At 47.0% G+C, this 21,021-nt stretch overlaps 1 protein-coding gene across 2 annotated transcripts in view; it reads left to right on the top strand.

Moving 5' to 3' along the window:
* tgfbi (transforming growth factor, beta-induced) overlaps positions 1 to 21,021 on the top strand; it is a 50,092-nt gene that overhangs the window by 1,932 nt on the left and 27,139 nt on the right. For both annotated transcript variants that reach the window (XM_056283496.1, XM_056283488.1), the window contains exons 3-10: positions 9,921 to 9,985; positions 11,761 to 11,918; positions 12,116 to 12,280; positions 12,645 to 12,791; positions 13,803 to 13,944; positions 15,860 to 16,072; positions 16,946 to 17,083; positions 17,449 to 17,591. In XM_056283496.1, the coding sequence (XP_056139471.1) occupies positions 9,921 to 9,985; positions 11,761 to 11,918; positions 12,116 to 12,280; positions 12,645 to 12,791; positions 13,803 to 13,944; positions 15,860 to 16,072; positions 16,946 to 17,083; positions 17,449 to 17,591 (1,171 nt within the window). The remainder of the gene's footprint in view (positions 1 to 9,920; positions 9,986 to 11,760; positions 11,919 to 12,115; positions 12,281 to 12,644; positions 12,792 to 13,802; positions 13,945 to 15,859; positions 16,073 to 16,945; positions 17,084 to 17,448; positions 17,592 to 21,021) is intronic.

The following is a 21,021-nucleotide window of genomic DNA, read 5'->3' as shown; positions in this document are numbered from 1 at the left end:
AGCCTCGCCTCACGTTAAGTTTCATACCTAGCCAGAGGAACTAGTTTTTATTAGTCTCCAGGAAGCACAGCTTTACCGTCCTTTCGTTTCACATAAAGTCAAAAATGCTCCATTAACTTTAATATATAATCCCAGCAATAATGATCACAAGCGGGGGGGGAGGGGAGGGGGGGGGCTGCTTTCTGTCTGAAAATAGCCAGCTGGGTGTTACGAACAAAGCGGCACCTCCAAATGAACGCTGGTTACCTGCCGTGCTGACTGCTGGAGTGGACCGACACGCGCACCAGCCACAGAGACCAAGGTCCGCCTGCTGGTGCCGGTGGTCCCTTCGCGGCCCTGCAACCCCGCGCTCGGTTCCCCTCAAATGTGTGTGAGCGAGTGCGGTGCAGCAGCAGCGGTTGAATGAGGTCAGACATTCAGCGATGTCAGCAATAAACCGCAGTGATTCATCAGCAGCCATCAAGATGGCTGACCTTTCTGTTCAGTTCAGTTTTGTTCGGGTTCCCTTCTCTTCTCTTCTCTTCTTCTCTTGTCTTCTCTCTTCTTCTCCTCTCCTCTCCTCTCTTGTCCGGCAGCTCTCTCTTTCCGTCGTGCCCATTGTGCGTGGCTATCAATAGACCTCTGCTGGAGCATAATGAGTTTTTCAGCGGAGGAGGAGAAGCGGAGGAGCGCGGGCGGTGGACCAGTGGGTCCACGTTAAGGCGAGTTGCATAATGAAGACCTTGTGTTTTCACAATCAATCAGTCACACTCATGTTGAATTGCATGACCACCTCCCATAGGGACACGGTGGGGCTCACGTTACCAACATGAGTCTGTCTGTACGACCCGGGGAGATTGGGGGGGGGGGGCAGAGAGAGAGAGAGAGAGAGAGAGAGAGAGAGAGAGAGAGAGAGAGAGAGAGAGAGAGAGAGAGAGAGAGAGAGAGAGAGAGAGAGAGATGAATGGAAAGGGGCTAAAGAGAGGAAGAAGGAAGAGATGGGGGAACAGAGAGAAAGAGAGAGAGAGAGATGAATGGAAAGGGGATAAAGAAGAGATGGGGGAGCAGAGAGAAGAGAGGGGGAGGAATGGAAAGGGGGATAAAGAGTGAGGAAGAAGGAAGAGATGGGGGAGCAGAGAGAAGAGAGAGAGAGGAATGGAAAGGGGGATAAGGAGTGAGGAAGAAGGAAGAGATGGGGGAGCAGAGAGAAGAGAGAGAGAGGAATGGAAAGGGGGATAAAGAGTGAGGAAGAGGAAGGGATGGGGGAGCAGAGAGAAGAGAGAGAGGGGGGTGAATGGAAAGGGGGATAAGGAGTGAGGAAGAAGGAAGAGATGGGGGAGCAGAGAGAAGAGAGAGAGGAATGGAAAGGGGGATAAAGAGTGAGGAAGAAGGAAGAGATGGGGGAGCAGAGAGAAGAGAGAGAGGGGGGTGAATGGAAAGGGGGATAAGGAGTGAGGAAGAAGGAAGAGATGGGGGAGAAGAGAGAGAGGAATGGAAAGGGGGATAAAGAGTGAGGAAGAAGGAAGAGATGGGGGAGCAGAGAGAAGAGAGAGAGGGGGGGTGAATTGAAAGGGGGATAAGGAGTGAGGAGGAAGGAAGAGATGGGGGAGAAGAGAGAGAGGAATGGAAAGGGGGATAAAGAGTGAGGAAGAAGGAAGAGATGGGGGAGAAGAGAGAGAGAGGGGGGTGAATTGAAAGGGGGATAAGGAGTGAGGAGGAAGGAAGAGATGGGGGAGAAGAGAGAGAGGAATGGAAAGGGGGATAAAGAGTGAGGAAGAAGGAAGAGATGGGGGAGAAGAGAGAGAGAGGGGGGTGAATGGAAAGGGGGATAAAGAGTGAGGGGGAAGGAAGACAGAAGGGGCAGATGGAGAAAAAGAGGGGGAGGAGAAGAGGGAGATAGAGAAAGAATTCCCTCTGCAAATAAATCACCAGCGTTGCAGTAATGTGTCGACGATTCATTCGGGACCGTCGCTGAACATCTTGAGTTTTGTGAATCTGCTGTTCTTCACACAAATCCCTCGACGGTTTCCATGGAAACTGAAAACGCATCAGTCCCGCGTTCAGGAGCGGAGGAGGACAGAAAACCTGACAGACGCTTGCCTGTGTGTCTGGCTCGCTAAGAGGACGTCAGTGCTAATCCGGAGAAACTTTGGGTCGCAAGTTTCCTCCCCGCAACTGCCGGAGTTTTGTTTTCTTTCAGGTGGTTTTTCCAAAAGTTTGCCGTCCACGTTGAAACAAATTCAGAGGGAAAACACTTGAAGTCTCTTCTACTGGGTGTGCGAAGGCCACCGGAACCAGCTGCTGCGTCACAGGTCACATGACACTCGTGCGTTTTCCAAAATGCTGCATTATGCATGCGCCAGCGGGGGACCGGCATTTTCAAATTCATCTCCGGTGGTCAAAGACGCCTTGGTCAGTGTGGATGGAAGACCAAAACCGAGAAGAAGAAAAAATACCAGGGTTCCGACGCCTCCTGGGAAACCTGGAAATCCTGGAAATTGTTTGGACCAGCTTTCCAGTCATCCAAAAACACCTGGGAATTTCAAAAACTTATAAAATGTCCCGGAAATAGTCACGAGATCCTGGGAGATTATAAAACTGTACCGTTACAGACCTGTCACGTTATAACGTTCATGTGAGATTACAGTCTCAGACGTTTTCCTGCGCTCACCGCTGCAGCGCCACCTGTGTCTGGGAGGCAGAACAGCTGTTGAACTGGCAGAACGAGGCTTTGATTAACACGGTGTTCATGCGACGTCAACACATTTTGTGCATTGTTGGCCTGCTGTTCGCATGTTCGTGTTTTTACATGTACAGCATCACTCTTAGGTGACCTGTGAGCAACAGCAAGCGTGTATATAAGTCATTGAATATGTCTTGAAAAATGATTTCCTTGAAAGAGGTGGGAACCCTGGGAAAAAGATGTGTTTCAAATTTTATTTTCATTTTAGATTATTTGGAACTTGGCTTTACGTGTAGTTACCCTCTTTACCAGCTTTAACGGGTAACCAGCCATCACGCGGAGGCTCTGTTGTATTTTTTTGGGGGGGGGGGTTTGGATTTTGTCCCCCCTTGTTCTCCCCCAAATGTATCTGGCCACTTACCCTACTCTTCCGCGCCGTCCCGGTCGCTGTGCCGATCCAGGAAGGGCTGCAGACTACGATACACGTGGAGTCGCCAGCCTCTTCTTTTCACCTGACAGTGAGGAGTTTCACCAGGGGGACGAAGCGCGTGGGAGGATCACGCTATTCCCCCCAGCCCCCCCCCCCCAACAGGCACCCCGACCGACCAGAGGAGGCGGTAGTGCAGTGACCAGGACACACACCCACATCCGGCTTCCCACCGGCAGACACGGCCAGTTGTGTCTGTAAGGGGCGCCCGACCAAGCCGGAGGTAACACCGGGGGTTCAAACCGGCGATCCCCGTGTTGGTAGGCAACGGAATAGACCGCTACGCCGCCCGGACGCCGCTAGCAGTCTGCGTTTTATAATGAACGTGAGTGACTCCAGAGAAGTCCCCAAAACTTGAGCTGTAAAGCTCAACTCGAGGAAGGGGATGCTAACGGGTTTTCCTAACCGTGATTCGTTCATTTCAAATTCTCAAGAAAGTAAATATTGTAGCGAATTCGGGGGACAACGCAACCACAGGAACCGCCGCGGCCGGGACGCGAACCCGTATCGTCCGCACGGCAGGAGGCATCGCTAACCGCTAGACTAAAGGGTCAGATCCGCGAGTTAGCGGCCAGCGTGTCTTATTATCCATGCACGTTACAATGAAAGAAGAAGAAGAAGAAGAAGAAGAAGAAAAGAGGAAGTCAGATTTACCCCGGGCGCTGGATGTTTTTAGGAAATGATGGCTTGTCGAGGACACGGTTAGAGACTCCTTTTAGCTCCAAACACACACAAATCATTCAGGACGGAGGGCCAAAACGTTTTTCCACCGCAAATCCCCCCTCGCCCGGGTCACTTTCCAGAGCGCTCGAAAAATCCTGCATTCAAAGGACTTCAGCTTGGGTAAGCACAAAGGACCGGGGCTTTTATCAGTGGCTGTTTAATTAGATTTTCAGACAGCGGGTCGTGGAGGGGTTTTTTTTTTGAACACACACACTGTGTGTGTGTGTGTGTGTGTGTGGAGTGGGTGGTTAGGTACTAACTGTAGCCAGCTTTCACTGCGAACAAACCCGGTCTTTGTGTGTTTGGTCTGTGATGTGATGTGTCGTGGGGGGGGGGGGGATGCTGCGCTGGGATGTAGGGCAGGAGTGGGGGGGGGGGGGGACGATGGCTTGCAAAAGGTCAAGAGGTCGGCCGAGGGGAGACCCATAACTCTCCCCCTCTAACTCACAACTCGCCACCACCGCCGCCCCTCGGGAGCCCTGGAAGGCTTCACGGCTGGGCTCCGGGGCTCTAGCGACGCCTCCATGCTTTTTTAAGTGGGGACGACAGCAAATGTCCAAGTGTCCTAAGCTATAAAAAAAAGGCCTTCTCATAAAACAGGTTTTTTGTTTTCAGCTTTTCTCCATGCTGTCGTCCGTAGGGTTTGCCTCCAACAAGTCAGCACGAGAATATTAATGTCCCCACGTCCCAGATGCTGCAGGGCGCTGCCCCCGGTCTGCTCCCGCTACTTCCTTTTAGCCAGTTTGTCCGCCGCTTCTGAAGATGCCATCTTGATACCGCGGATGATTAAACTTATTCAAAGGAGTCCTCCGGGATGAGGGTTTGCTTGTGTAACCGGTTATTTTCTTGCCCGGTGCGGGATTCGATACGGGGTGTGCTGCGCCACAAGGCGACGTCACTAACCGCTCGGCTAAAGGGTCAGATCCGTTAGCTAGGGGGCTAACGTGTCTTATTAGTAGTTTACATTTGTTTGTTTCGGACTTAAGTGTCTTTTCTCGTATGCCGGTAGCGAGGGCTCAACTTTCAAAGGCAAATCGGGCCACCGGGGACCGTCCTACTGGTTTTTAGGATGTGGTTGGGTTGCGTCATCCCTCTCGTAGCCACGAGGGAGGTTTCCGTTTCTTTGACTTCTTCTCGTCCCCCCGATTCATCGTGCAACGCTTTTGTTGCTACGCCGGAAGTCCGAATCCGCGGAGCGTCCGTGCGCCTGGTCCCCCCCCCCTCGGGCGTCTGCGGGAAAGCTTTGGAAGGGGCCCGGCGTGCACGCCGGAGCGCGCGCGCAGCATTTGAATTATTGCAACCTTGACCTGTTTATTTTGTCAGAAATCCATGGCTACCATCTTTGTTTATGCTGAGAACAAACAGGAGTCAGATTTCCATCTGCTTTGATAATCAGTCCAGTCTGGATCCTGGTCCCGAGCCCCCCCCCCATCCCGTCTCTGTCTCTCTCTCTCCCTCTCTCTCCCTCTCCCTCCCTCTCCTTTCTCTCCCTCTCTCTGTGTTTCTGTCTGTCTGTCTCTCTCTGTGTTTCTGTCTCTCTCTCTGATTCTGTCTCTCTCTCTCTCTCTCTCTGTTTCTCTCTCTTTGTGTTTCTGTCTCTCTCTGTCTCTGCCCCTCTCTCTCTCGCGCTCTCTGTGTTTCTGTCTGTCTCTCTCGCTCTCTTTGTGTTTCTGTCTCTCTCTCTCTCTCTGTTTCTCTCTCTCTCTCTCTCTCTGTTTCTCTCTCTTTGTGTTTCTGTCTGTCTCTGTCCCTCTCTCTCTCGCTCTCTTTGTGTTTCTGTCTGTCTCTGTCTCTCTCTCTGATTCTGTCTCTCTCTCTGATTCTGTCTCTCTCTCTCTCTCTCTCTCTCTCTCTCTGTTTCTCTCTCTTTGTGTTTCTGTCTCTGTCTCTGTCCCTCTCTCTCTCGCTCTCTTTGTGTTTCTGTCTGTCTCTGTCTCTCTCTCTGATTCTGTCTCTCTCGCTCTCTCTCTCTTTGTGTTTCTGTCTGTCTCTGTCTCTGTCCCTCTCTCTCTCTCTTTGTGTTTCTGTCTCTGTCTCTGTCTCTCTCTTTGTGTTTCTGTCTCTGTCTCTGTCTCTCTCTTTCTTTGTGTTTCTGTCTCTGTCTCTCTCTCTCTCTCTCTCTTTGTGTTTCTGTCTCTGTCTCTCTCTCTCTCTCTCTCGCTCTCTTTGTGTTTCTGTCTGTCTCTGTCCCTCTCTCTCTCGCTCTCTCTCTGATTCTGTCTCTCTCGCTCTCTCTCTCTGTTTCTCTCTCTTTGTGTTTCTGTCTGTCTCTGTCCCTCTCTCTCGCTCTCTCTCTCTCTGTTTCTGTCTCTCTCTCTGATTCTGTCTCTCTCGCTCTCTCTCTGTTTCTCTCTCTTTGTGTTTCTGTCTCTCTCTGTCTCTGTCCCTCTCTCTCTCGCTCTCTTTGTGTTTCTGTCTCTCTCTGTCTCTGTCCCTCTCTCTCTCGCTCTCTTTGTGTTTCTGTCTCTCTGTCTCTGCCCCTCTCTCTCTCGCTCTCTCTCTCTGTTTATGTCTCTCTCTCTGATTCTGTCTCTCTCGCTCTCTCTCTCTGTTTCTCTCTCTTTGTGTTTCTGTCTCTCTCTGTCTCTGCCCCTCTCTCTCTCGCGCTCTCTGTGTTTCTGTCTGTCTCTCTCTCTCTATTTGTGTTTCTGTCTCTCTGTCACTACCTCTCTTTTCTGTCTGTTTCTTTATAAACGTCTGTTTGTCCCTCTGTCCATCTCTTTATTTTCTTTGTCTCTGTGTTTCTGTCTCTTTATTGCCATCTTTCTTTTTCTCTCTATCTCGGATGTCTATCTGTCTCTCTTTCCTCTGTCAGTTTCTCTGTTAGTTATGATCCATCCATCCATCCATCCATTATCCAAGCCGATTAGTCATGATCTATCTATCTATCTATCTATCTATCTATCTATCTATCTATCTATCTATCTATCTATCTATCTATCTATCTATCTATCTATCTATCTATCTATCTATCTATCTATCTATCTATCTATCTATCTATCTATCTATCTATCTATCTTCACAGCATACCTGTTTTACCAATCTCACCTAATACTCAGCACCTGACTACTTCCATATAATTCCTAGAATTTTGTTTTCCATGTGGCTCCCAGAGTGCTTTTTGTTAGTAATGAGGTGCTGTAATGCTGCATGAAACCAAGTTTTTTTTTGGGGGGGGGGGGTTGAGCAAGTGTATTTTCTTAATTCAGAAGAAGAATGAAAAGGTTTTGGGATCAGAAGCATAATGCCACCGACTCTGACCGGAGATTTTCTCTTGAGAGCTCAGATTAAAGGTCAAGGTCATATATGAAATGAAAAGAGATGAGAAAAACAGGAAAAAAGCAGGCTTTGCAGATGATACAGATTTGTAAATAGGTTTCAGTTTTTGTTTGCCTCTGCAATTCTTTATCCAAACATTGTTATTTTTTTCTGATCGACATCGCAGTACACACGTGTGCAGTAGTGACATCACAGTACACACGTGTGTAGTAGTGACATAGCAGTACACACGTGTGCAGTAGTGACATCACAGTACACACGTGTGCAGTAGTGACATCACAGTACACACGTGTGTTCAGTATTGACATCACAGTACACGTGTGCAGTAGTGACATCACAGTACACGTGTGCAGTAGTGACATCACAGTACAAGTGTGCAGTAGTGACATCGCAGTACACACGTGTGCAGTAGTGACATCACAGTACACACGTGTGTTCAGTAGTGACATCACAGTACACGTGTGCAGTAGTGACATCACAGTACACGTGTGCAGTAGTGACATCGCAGTACACGCGTGTGCAGTAGTGACATCACAGTACACACATGTGTTCATTAGTGACATCACAGTACACACGTGTGTTCATTAGTGACATCACAGTACACACGTGTGTTCAGTATTGACATCACAGTACACGTGTGCAGTAGTGACATCGCAGTACACACGTGTGCAGTAGTGACATCACAGTACACACGTGTGCAGTAGTGACATCACAGTACACACGTGTGCAGTAGTGACATCACAGTACACACGTGTGCAGTAGTGACATCACAGTACACACGTGTGTTCAGTATTGACATCACAGTACACGTGTTCAGTAGTGACATCACAGTACACGTGTTCAGTAGTGACACTGCAGAAGATACGATGTGAGAAAAACTGGACCCATCAGTGACGTTTGGCTTAAACTCTTACTGCTTGATAGAAAGTGAAATCTGTCCAGGTCCTCTTTCTTGTCACTCCTCTTGAAGAAAAATATTCTACCACATTTGATGAACAATGTAATTTAATCTGATTCTGTTAATTATTGAACAACTGCCTTATTTCCCCTCTAAAATCATCATATTTGTCACTTGAGTGATCAGTTCTTTGCAGATTGAGTTGTGAAAGTTAAAAGCGGCAGATAATGTCTGGGTGGCGTGGCGGTCTTTTCCGTTGCCTACCAACACGGGCGTCGCCGGTTTGAATCCCCGTGTTACCTCTGGCTTGGTTGGGCGTCCCTACAGACACAATTGGCTGTGTCTGCAGTTGGGAAGCCAGATGTGGGTATGTGTCCTGGTCGCTGCACTAGCGCCTCCTCTGGTCGGTCGGGGCGCCTGTTCGGGGGGTAGGGGGAACTGGGGGGAATATAATAGAGTGATCCTCCCACACGCTACGTCCCCCTGGCGAAACTCCTCACTGTCAGGTGAAAAGAAGCGGCCGGTGACTCCACATGTATCGGAGGAGGCATGTGGTAGTCTGCAGCCCTCCCCGGAATCGGCAGAGGGGGTGGAGCAATGACCGGGATGGCTCGGAAGAGAGGGGTTAATTGGCTGGATACAATTAGGGAGAAAAGGGGGGTGGGAAATCCACACAAAAAAAGCTGCATATATTTGGTGTTGATTCTGTTCTATTTTTCTGATATCGTTCAGCCCTACCTGATCGTAGCGATCGTGAATAGATGAGCACGATGGGTAATCCCTGTTGAACAGACTCACCTGTTGATAAACCAGCCAATCAGAGTTCACTTTGCTGCTGTAGCTTCTATTCATCTGTACAGATCTTTACAGCAGGTATTCTGAGGTTTCGGCTCAGTTTTGTGGCTAGCGGGAAGTCTTTAGCTTAGTGGAGGCGTCATGGTGCACCTCTCCTGGTTTGTTTTTCCTGGCGGGCAGGTGTTCATTTCAGAATTGGCCCCCTGTTCCCCCCTCTCTGGAGTTTCCTTTGGCTGGTGTGGCGTCTGCAATTCCTTCTCTCTGTGAGGAAGTAAGGTTTATGGGCTTCCCCAGACCAGCTCACCTCAGTTCACACTTGATGTGGAAATATCATGGAGAGGTATGGCAGCATGGACAAGAGGGCCATGTAGAGGGAGTGAATGGTTTAGTCCAGGTCTGTGAATGGGCTAGTCCTGGTTGGTGAATGGAGTGGTTGTAGTCTGTAAATGGTTTAGTCTCATTCTACAAAGGCTTTAGTCCCAGTATGAATGGTTTAGTCTCAGTCAATTAATGGTCTAATCCTAGTCTGTGAATGATCTAATCCTAGTCTGTGAATGGTCTAACCCTAGTCTAATCCTAGTCTGTGAATGGTTTAGTCTGAACCTGTGAATGGTCTAATCCTAGTCTGTGAATGGTCTAATCCTAGTCTGTGAATGGTTTAGTCTGAACCTGTGAATGGTCTAATCCTAGTCTGTGAATGGTCTAATCCTAGTCTGTGAATGGTTTAGTCTGAACCTGTGAATGGTCTAATCCTAGTCTGTGAATGGTTTAGTCCAAGTCTGAGAGTAGTTTTTGTCTTTTGTCTTTTTTTGTTTTTGTGTGTGTGCAAAGTCTTTATCCTTGGTGTCCTCGGTGGGAATTGAACCCTTCATCCTGACAGTGTTTGTTTGTGCTTTGATCTAAGCATGGGGCTTCACTGGACTCCATACATTTCTATGTTTTTCTTTCCAAGACAAAGACAGACAAACAGAATATTTTGAATTTTCCATGTGGGGAAAATGGTGTCTGAGGACAGAGGGAAGACGAGAGTAAAATGTGTGTACTTCTGCTGACGTGTGTTCATTCTCTGTCATCAGGACCATCGCTTATGAGTGTTGTCCTGGTTATGAGAAGATTCCCGGAGAGAAGGGCTGTCCCGCTGGTAAGAACCCCCCGCTAGCATGAATCCAACGCTAAAAGACTTTGTTTTCATTGGCCCATTCGGGGAAAAATAATGGACCAAACAAAACCAGATCAACTGCACACAGACCTTCCTCAGGGCTCGACAACAGCAGGCCGAACCACAGGTGTCCCCAATGCAAAAGGAAATCACTTGTGATCGGCTAACAACTTAGCTTAGCATGGCTGCATTAGCATCCACAACACACATACACAGTACAGCAAAGCTACATCTAACACAGGAGTAAATGATTAAAAGCGAAGATTAAGTTCTACTGCCTCAAGTACCTTGGTTTAAGTACTTTGGTAAGCACCTAACCAAACAGTCTTGTTTTTTTTTTTTGGTTTTGGTGTTATTTTATTGCTTTAATGAGAGAAACCCAACTTAAATGATGTCAGCAGTTTACAAGTTTAGCGCAAACACATGGGAACAGTGAAATGTAAAACCCTGTTTAATCATGGACACAGTAGCACGCACTTGAGGTATAAATCCAGTATCTGTCAGTGGGAGTTGGAAACCAAGGTAGTATCCATCCTGTTTCTTTGTCTTTATCTTTTAAGGTGTCCTTCTGCCTGTCTGTCTGTCTGCCTGCCTGCCTGTCTGTCGGTCTGCCTGTCTGTCTGTCTGTCTGTCTGCCCTTCTATCTGTCTCTCTCTGTCTGTCTGTCTGTCTAACTCTCTCTGCCTGTCTGTCTCTCTCTCTGTCGGTCTCTCGCTCTGTCTGTCTGGCTGTCTCTTTCTGTCTGCCTGTGTATTTGTCTCGCTCTCTCTTTGTCTGTCTGTCCGTCTGTCTCTCTCTCTCCGTGTCTGTCTGTCTCTCTCGCTGTCTGTCCGTCTGTCTGTCTGTCTGTCCGTCATTCTGGCCCTGTTATTATCATGCAGTATCTATCTGGATATGATATCTAGATAATGAATAATCCGGCCACACTCTTTGTGTGCATAGTATTTGTGCAGTATATACACATTTGCGTCCTTGTTCGCATTATGATCATATTTAAAAAAAATTTAGGGCCACTACACAAAGCAAAGATGAACAGTTGGAAAAGTAGGAAAATCTGTGTTTTATCAACACAAAACAAACACGGCCCTTTTCCTTTGTCATATATTTGACAGTTGGAGGCAACAGAAACAAACAGATTGCACAGCTGCTATTCATTTCACCGTGGTGTCTCAAACAAGCGTCGGGGGTGTCGGTAGGTGTGGATCACGTTGCAGGCCGGCGAGTCGGGGGTCGTCGACAAACATTACTTACGACATGTTTGACTGCTGTGGCTGCGATGATGTTTCTTTTTTCACCACCGATGTGAACACGGCGTCCAGATCGAATTTACTCTTGGCCGAGTCCGTCTGAGAATCACAAGCCGGGCCAGATTTCCTCCTGAAAAATTGGTTTGGCAGATCGGATCGGATTCTGCTCACAGTGCTCGCTACATGCGTTCACTGTGTATTTGATATGTTTTTCCTCGTCCTGATGAGAAATGCAGATATGGATTGCATCTTAAGAGCAAGAAAGGATGGCGTCATCATCAGTCTGTCTGTAATTCATTCACCATCTGTCTGTCTATCTATCTATCCATCTATCTATCTATCTATCTATCTATCTATCTATCTATCTATCTATCTATCTATCTATCTATCTATCTATCTATCTATCTATCTATCTATCTATCTATCTATCTATCTATCTATCTATCTATCTATCTATCTATCTATCTATCTATCTATATCTTAGTAAGCACTGTTTATTCTGTGCTGCAGCCCTGCCGTTGGTGAACATCTTCAACACGCTTGGTGTGGTTGGAGCGACCACCACCCAGATGTATACAGACAGAGCCAAGCTGAGGGAGGAGGTCGAGGGACCGGGCAGCTTCACTTTCTTCGCCCCCAGCAATGAGGCATGGGCCGCCCTGCCCATGGTCAGTGTGTGTGTGTGTGTGTGTGTGTGTGTGTGTGTGTGTGTGTGTGTGTGTGTGTGTGTGTGTGTGTGTGTGTGTGTGTGTGTGTGTGTTCGAGTGTCACAGGGGGACCAGGAATTGAGGACCCAAATGCAGACACAGCAATGGCCATGACAATGTGTGTGTGTGTGTGATTGTTGTGAACCTCCACCCTGCAGGAGATCCTGGATGCTCTGGTGAGCAACGTGAACATCGAGCTCCTCAACGCGCTCCACTACCACATGGTGAACCGCCGACTGACCTCAGAGGAACTCAGACACGGCTCCTCCTTCACCTCCATGTACCAGGACTTTGATGTCCACATACATCACTACCCCAGCGGGGTGAGGAACAACACACACACACACACACTGAAGGAGATTAGATTCTACTACTTGATGGAGAAGATTTATGATATTTCATGTTGTATGAGTGTGTGAGTTTATAAGAGACTTTTATTTAGTTATGTTTATATGTATAATTTTAGAAAAGGGTTACAAGTTTACCAAAGGAAAATGCATAATAAAAGTTTTCTAAACAAATTAGTTCATTCTCCCACAAAGCATCTGCTGTATTAGCGCTTCATGGCGCTTTCCAAACAGTTTCCTTGGAAGGTGGAGCCTCCCCGTTCTGTGAGGAATTCGATCCTGAACTCTCTCCTCTTCCTCCTCCTTCTCTTCTTCCTCCGCCTCCTCCTCCTCTCTTTAGATTGTGACGGTGAACTGTGCGCGTCTGATCAAGACGGACCAACATGCCACTAACGGCATTGTGCACGTGGTGGATCGCGTCATCACCGCCATCTCAAACAACGTGCACTCCTTCCTCGACACTGACGAAGATCTGGAGACCTTGCGTGTAAGACAATCAGTCAATCGATCGGTCGATCTATCTATTTATCTGCCTGTCTGTCTATCTGTATTCGTTCACGTATACACTCACTGGTTTCTCAGAGATGACTACTCACTCCTGTGCACCAGCATTACTGCATACGTGCACACACGATTTCCTTAAATGTGTGTTGTGTTCTGTCTTTGGTTGTACCCCTTTTCCTCATGTAGAGAACTTTGTGGCAGACCTGCTTGTCAGAGATGTTCTGAAAAGCATTTGCAGTTTTCTGCACAGTCAGGTCAAAGTTCATGTTATGTTTGACATTTAATTTGTGAATTTAATTTAATTTAATCTTTTTTTCTGCATAATTGCAACTACTTCTGGCTCCAGCCCTACGAAGGACATTTGAAAATGTCCAACTCAAAAAAAAAAAAAAAACGAAACAAAAAAAAACTATGTTAACTAGCTGCGTGTCAAGCAGTTTTGATTTTGCAGTACGCTAGTATCTATAGTTGCCTCACAGCAAAAAGGTCCTGGGTTCGAGTCCCGGGGTAGTCCAACCTCGGGGGTCATCCCGGGTCGTCCTCTGTGTGTACTTTGCATGTTCTCCCCGTGTCTGCGTGGATTTCCTCCGGGTGCTCCGGTTTCCTCCCACAGTCCAAAGACATGTAGGTCAGGTGAATCGGCCGTATTAAATTGTCCCTAGGTGTGAATGTGTGTGTGTGTGTGTGTGTGTGTGTGTGTGTGTGTGTGTATATATATGTGTATGTGTCGGCCCTGTGATGGCCTGGCGGCCTGTCCAGGGTGTCTCCCCGCCTGCCGCCCAATGACTGCTGGGATTGGCTTCAGCATCCCCGCGACCCTGAGTAGGATAAGCGGTTTGGATAAGGATGGGTGGGTGGATAGTATCTATAGTATAATAGCCAAGAGAAAACTGACTAGTACGAAGTACAAGTACTAGCACAAAATAGAGACAGGGTAAATACAGGACAGGGAATTTCCTATCATGTGTACTATCTCATATTTGTTGTCTTTCAGACGGCCATCGCTGCTGCGGGTCTGACCACCATGTTGGAGAGTGACGGCCAGTACACCGTCTTTGCTCCGACCAATGAGGCCTTTGAGAAAATCCCTCCAGAGACCCTGAACCGGATCCTGGGAGACCCTGTGGCTCTCAAAGGTGACGCCTCATCTCATTGTTTTCAGTATGAAAGATGAATCACTCTTTTATTAGTAGCTGGGCCATTTGACACATATCGCTGGAATGTTTGCCATTGCCGTACAGCCGTGCGCACACAGTATCATAAAAAAGTCGGTGGAAGCGTCTGTCATGGAGCAGTTTTTTCAGTGCTTTGCTCAAGGACACTTCGGTAGTGATGGAAAAGCTCAAAGATGTAGAAGCCAGTTGATTCTAGTTGAAGGTACACAAGAGAGGAAGGGGATGGAAGGGGCGTCCAGGTAGCGTAGCGGTCTATTCCGTTGCCTACTAACATGGGGCTCGCTGGTTTGAATCCCTGTGTTACCTCCGGCTTGGACAGGCATCTCTACAGACACAATTGGCCGTGTCTGTGGGTGGGAAGACGGATTTGGGTATGTGTCCTGGTTGCTACACTGTAGTGCCTTGTCTGGTTGGTCGGGATGCCTGTTCAGGGGGGAGGAGGAACCGGGGGGAATAGCGTGATCCTCCCACGCGCTACGTCCCTCTGGCGAATTCCTCACTGTCAGGTGAAAAGAAGCGGCTGGTGACTCCACATGTATCGGAGGAGGCATGTGGTAGTCTGCAGCCCTCCCTGGCTTGGCAGAGCCGGTGGAGCAGTGACGGGGACGGCTTGGAAGAGTGGGGTAATTGGCCAGGTACAATTGAGGAGAAAAAGGGGGGGGGGGGTGGAATGGGATGGATGGAAAGTCTTTTAAGGGCACATTAGTAGATGTTTGTCTCTGGTTGCCAGGTAAAGTAGATCTGTCAATGCCGACATCCAAGCCCGGAGTCTTGTGTTTTTAGGCAAGTCTTAGTACCTCTTGGCTGCCCTGTGGCCAGAGGACACTGTTGTGTGTTTCAGACATATTTGTAGCACAATTGCCTCCTAGCAACATCAGCAACCACACCCATCTTCCCTATAGGAAGCTGTTTGCTCAAGCTCAAGACCTGGATGATGGGGGAGAATGCAAACACACACACACACACACACACACATTCATCAGAGTTGTCTGTCTTTACTGTGGTTCTTAGGTAGCCCCCATGTTATGGAGAAGTGATCATTGTAAGTTAAACCTGCAGATTATTTTTTACAGTGCACATTCGAAGCGTACAGTAGTTGATGAACAGAACAAGTGGTTTCTGCTTGAACCAGAATAAAAGTGTTTGACACTGTAGTACTTCTGTTAAAGGCACAATCCTAAATTGATGTACATGGCGGCTGTCCGCCCCACCTCTGCCTTGGTTCTGGCCAGACTTGGTCAACGTTGTTTGCTTTATTATTGCGAATGAGGAAACCAGCCAGTGCCGCATCGCTCTAATTTCCTTGCGAGGCTTTCAGTTGTTTCCATTTCTCCAACAAATTTCACAATGTTGCCATGGTGGCACACACACCATTACAGATTATACCTTTCATAAAACATATTGGCACCCATATTCCTTAAGTTAGATGTTGCGTAAATCCCATAATTTGTGGGGCGTCCGGGTAGCTTAGCGGTCTATTCCGTTGCCGACCAACACGGGGCTCGCCGGTTCGAATCCGCGTTTTACCTCCGGCTTGGTCGGGCGTCCCTACAGACACAATTGGCCATTTCTGCAGGTAGGAAGCCGGATGTAGGTATGTGTCCTGGTCGCTGCACTAGCGCCTCCTCTGGTCAGTCGGGGCGCCTGTTCCGGGGGGAATAGCGTGGTCCTCCCACGCGCTACGTTCCCCTGGCGAAACTCCTCACTGTCAGGTGAAAAGAAGCGGCTGGCGTCCATTTATTAAAATGAGAGCGTCTCTGTTGTGAGAAATGCATGATTAAAGGAAAATGTGCCTAGTATAAACTGGTGGGGTTGGGGGGGCTCAAACTACCACTGTACTAATTCATCTTTTAAATCCTCTGTTGTGTCTGTGCAGACCTGTTGAACTACCACATCCTGAAGCACATGCAGTGTGCCGAGTCGGTGGTGTCCGGCATGCCCTTGGAGACGCTGCAGGGCACCGTGCTGGAGGTGGGCTGCGAAGGCGATGAGATGACGCTGAACGGAAAGGCCATCATCACCAAGAAAGACCAGCTGGGCACCAACGGAGTCGTCCATTACATCAACGAGCTGCTCATCCCAGACTCAGGTGTTCGCCGTCTACCGCCGCCGGAGAAAGTGTCGTTTTCATTCTCCGTGTTTATCAGAATCAGAAATCCGTTTGTCGCCATGTGCGTCTCATGCGCTAGGAATTTAGCTTGGCGTCTTTATCTTCGTTTTATTCCTCCACAGGTCGTTAATGTGCTGCTAACTATGAAAACTTGTTTTAAATTATGGGTTATATGAATATAGGTATTATTTTTGTTATCATTAGTAGTAGTAGTAGTAGCGGTGGTAATAGCACAGTGTAAATCGAATGCTTGTTTTTTCTCTTTCTCTATGAAACTGAATGGCATCACCTTTGCTTCATGACTCCAAAAATCCACCTCCGATATCACGTGATGCCTAAAGTGGTATTTTCAACCCCCAGCCTACTGTTTTTAGAAGATGTACTTCAGCTAACGCTAATCGGTGTTTGTGTAACTTGTAGTCTATTTTCTAATTCCTGTTTGAAGCAGCTAATATTTTGTTACAGCACAAAAGTCGACAGTCGGCGTCTGTCTTTTAGTCAGTTAAATCTAGTAAAACGGAGAAAAGCTTTATTACATCATACTCATACCATGGTCACGGAAAATACTGGTTTCTGATTGGCTGAAGGGTGTGCGTTAAAACCGTAGATTACACACAGTTTGGCTCACCTTGTCGTGGATTATCTCTTACTTATTTCATAAGTTTACACCAATAAGATCGTCATCATCCCAAAAAAACAACAAAAAAAAATCTCGGCTTTGCTTGAAGTGATGACCTGCTCTCTAGCCATCGTATTGGCCTAGATGGATCACTATACGTGGTTTACACTGTGGTAGTGGTACTATTGGAACTAGATTACCTCGGTCCTCATTGTATGGGTTTCTCCTGTCAGCCAAGACCCTGATTGAGCTTGCCGAGGGCTCTTCTGTTAAGACGGCTGTCAAGATGTTTGTTGATGCCGGTTTGAGCTCCCATCTGTCTGGCTCGGAGGCCCTGACCCTGCTGGCCCCCCAGGATGAGGCCTTCAAAGGTAAGACCACTTTGTGTGTGTGTGTGTGTGTGTGTGTGTGTGTATGTTTGTTCTTGTGCTTTTATCCTTGCGAGAAGCAATTTGGGTTTGAACCATCAGTGTGAGGACATCTGGCAAAGTGTGGACATTTTGGCTGGTCCTCACTTCTTTAAGGGTCTATTTTAGGGTTAGAACTTGGGTTTAGGCTTAAGGTTAGGTTTAAATTTGGGTTAAACTTTTATGTTTCTCTCTCTCTCACTCCCTCTCTCTCTCTCTCTCTCTCTTGTTCTTGCTCACTCTCCCTCTCTCTCTCTCTCTCTCTCTCTCTCTCTCTCTCTCTCTCTCACTCTCTCTCTCTGGTGTTACTTCATCTATTTGGTTTGCAGGCAGCCTATCAATGACCGCTGAGATGAGGAAGACCTTGAGAAACCACATTGTGAAGAGTCAGCTGTCGTCGAGAGCTCTGTACCATGGCCAGGAGCTGGATACCCTGGGAGGCCTCAAACTCCGTGTATTTGTCTACCGAAATGTATGTCATCATTTAATTTTTATCTTTATACGCAGAAACAGGACACAAACCTAATGATCGAGTAGTAGCTTTGATTTATTCACTGTATCTGTGCTTTTCCATCTATCTAATCTAGCTATCTGTTTCTTCTTTCTCTCTCTTGCTAGCTCTCGTTCTTTGTTTATTGGAATGAAAATGTCATGTTTACTGTGTCAGTAAAGATACAGTACATACATGTACACTTTGTAGAACATGAGCTCCCCCAGAACTTCCTTTTAAATGGAAAAGTTCAAACTTCCTGGAAGAAAATGAAGGGAGAAACTTGCATACCCATTTCAAAAGTGGACATTTTACATGAAATTTTGCTAATTTTCAATTTTGCTCCCTTTACTTGTCAGTGTTGTCTATATGGCTGTAAAATGGCATTCTGGTACATGCAGGCAATGTTGAAAAGCTCTCTTTGCAGGACAAGTTCAAATTCTCTGTTAAAATGAGTTTCACCAAAGCCGTAAAAGACTAAATAGTCCACCAGTACTTACTGCACGTGCAGATCAGTGGCGAAATAGGATGTATTCTGGGCTGAAGTGTAGACACTTAACCTTAAGTCATCTACTAGAGGAGTACTACACCTCAATGTATTTACTTTAATGCTATAGGAACTTTAGATAGACCTGACTTTGTGGTTTACTGCATTGGTTGTTATTGAGACTATGGTATTTGTGACGTCATCAGCTATAATTACCCAATCTGTAAAAGGGATGATTGGGTGTGAGGTGGAGGAAAGATCTTTGAGACTAGATTGCATTATTAACGGATGTGCATTTACTATGGTAAGCTGAGTGGGACAGATTAAACTGGGTGACACTAATCGTACAAAGCTCATGTAGACTGCATGGACTTCACCCTTTTAGAAAATATAACATATAACAAACATCTGCTTTTACCACACACTTGAATCCTCCTGTGGAGCTGTGAGTTTTAGTATGGGTAGCCACATGGCTAACCCTGAAGGTGTACAGTAAAGTGCCATGCTCATACTTACTGTTAGACACATTAGTCATGATAGAAGTACCAACTTCAAACAAACCAACAACACTACAATTTGCCTGTTTCCACTTTTGTTGATCATTAGCTCTAAATGCTTGACCAATGAGCACTGAATGTGCAGATTGTCATGTTGAAGGTATTCATTCACCTGTAGGGTAGCGCGAACTCACGTTTGCAGCAGCCTCACCCAGTAGCAGTGTGTTAAGATGGCGGTGGGAACTTACATTTGCGACGCTTCACCCAGTACTGTCCATGCAGTGTCTTTGTCCTCATCTGCATCTAAGTTGTCTTGGTTTGATAGCTGGGAGAGCTTGGTCTGTTGCGTCCTGTGACCACGGCTCTGCCCGGAGCTGTGCCCGAAGGAAGAGGAAACACAGAGGGTGGTCTGACAGGACACAGAAGCGGGGCAGGCTAAGCTAACTGCTAGCCCATGCAGATCAGCACCAAGGGCAGTCTGGTGGCAGCCTCGCCTGGCGTTGACTGTGTTTTTGGTGTCTCGGTGTGGAGTGGGTGGAGGTGTGTCGAGGGTGTCTGGCTGGGAGAGCTGGCGTTGGATCGGCTGGGGGAGCCTGGTCTGTTGCGTCCGGTCGGCCCAAGGACCACGGCCCTGCCTGGCGCTGCATCCTAAGAGAAGGTACCGAGGGCAGTCTGACAGGACGCAGAAGCGGGGCAGGCTAAGCTAACTGCTAGCCCATGCAGACCGGCAGTTCCGACAGTCATTCTGGCTGGCGTTCGTTCTCTTGGACAGTGTTTTTTTTTTTTTTTTTTTTTAATGTCGGTATATGTGTTTTTGTAGTTTTTGCAGTTTTTTGTAGTTGGATATATGTGTTCTTGTAGTTTGGATATATGTTTTCGTCTTTGTGTTGCACTGCTGCTCTGGGGAAGTGATATTTCATTGAATTTCATGTATGCAAGTCCATGAAATGAAATGAAAAATAAATGTTCCTGATTCCTGATAGAGATTCTCAGGTCGGGTCGAGTCCAAGCTGAGCTAAACACAAGTTAAAGTGTTTTGAAAATGTGAAAAACATAGGGCATAAATACAAAATTCTCATATACGGGCTCTTCATATAAGTTAAATCTACTTTTAGCTGGTAAAATATTCAAATATCCTAGGCATATTCATGTTTTGCATATTGGAATAACTGTAATGAAATTTACTTTGAGTCACAGGGGAGACAGTTTAACACTGATAGTACAAAGCTCACATAGACTACACGGACTTCACCCTTTTAGAAAACATAACACACAACATCTGCTTTTACCACACACTTGAATCCTCCTGTGGAGCTGTGTTTTCGTATGGGTAGTCACATGGCTAACCCTGAAGGTGTACAGTAAAGTGCCGTGCTCATACTTACTGGTAGTTACATTAGTCATGATAGAAGTATCAACTTCAAACAAGCCAACAACACTACACTTAGCCTGTTTCCACTTTTGTTGATCATTAGCTCTAAATGCTTGACCAATGAGCACTGAATATGCAGATCATCATGGTGAAGGTATTCATTCACCTGTAGGGACCTGGTGCTGCCCATGGACTACAACACCCATAACTCACTGCTCGACCCCCACCAGCGATCTCCACCCACCACCTCACCTTTCACTGTAACATTATTGGATATAGCATAACTGTAGCTGTTCATGCAATTTCGCCCTTAAAACCGCAGCGGAATTAAAATTCATTCTCTCTCGCGTGGAACCGTGCACACTACACGCATCTAGAGATACCCTTTTCTGCAGAAGAACAAAGGACTACATGTCTCCGCATTACCTCTGGGCCTGGTTTTATTGGAAGATAATCTAGTGTTGTTCATCTGCTAACCAGCTGTGATTACCAGTTAACTTTTCCTACAAGCCACGCAATTTTCACAGAAAGAGAAGGCAACCAGATCCCTTTTCCTTTCTTTAACATCGATGAAATTGTAACTAACACCGACAAGCCAAAGCATTAAAACCACTGGCAGGTGAAGTGAATAACATTGATTATCTCGTTACATCCCACAGAAGAGCTACTGTCGCTCAAATTGAAAAACTTAATGCTAGCTATGATAGACAGGTGTCCGAACACAGTCCATCGCAACTTGCTCTGTATGGGGCTGTATAGCCACAGACCATTCAGTGTGTCCATGATGACCCTTTTCTACCGTCAAAAGTACTTATAATGGGTACATGAGTGTCAGAACTTGACCATGGAGCAGTGGAAGAAGGTGGCCTAGTCTGATGAATCACTTTTTCTTTTACAGCATGTAAAAGCCAGTTGGGTGCATGTGCATCATTTACCTGGGGAAGAGATGGCACCGGGAAGCACTATGGGAAGAAGGCAAGCTGGCGGAGGCAGTGTGATGCTCTGGGCAATGTTTTTTTGGGAAACCTTGGTTGCTGGCATTCATGTGGATGTTAC

The sequence above is a fragment of the Lampris incognitus genome, chromosome 1 (assembly GCF_029633865.1).
Source record: "Lampris incognitus isolate fLamInc1 chromosome 1, fLamInc1.hap2, whole genome shotgun sequence".
Taxonomy (NCBI): Eukaryota; Metazoa; Chordata; class Actinopteri; order Lampriformes; family Lampridae; genus Lampris; species Lampris incognitus.
Note: the sequence above shows the minus strand (reverse complement) of the source record. Positions and strands in the feature narration are given on the sequence as shown.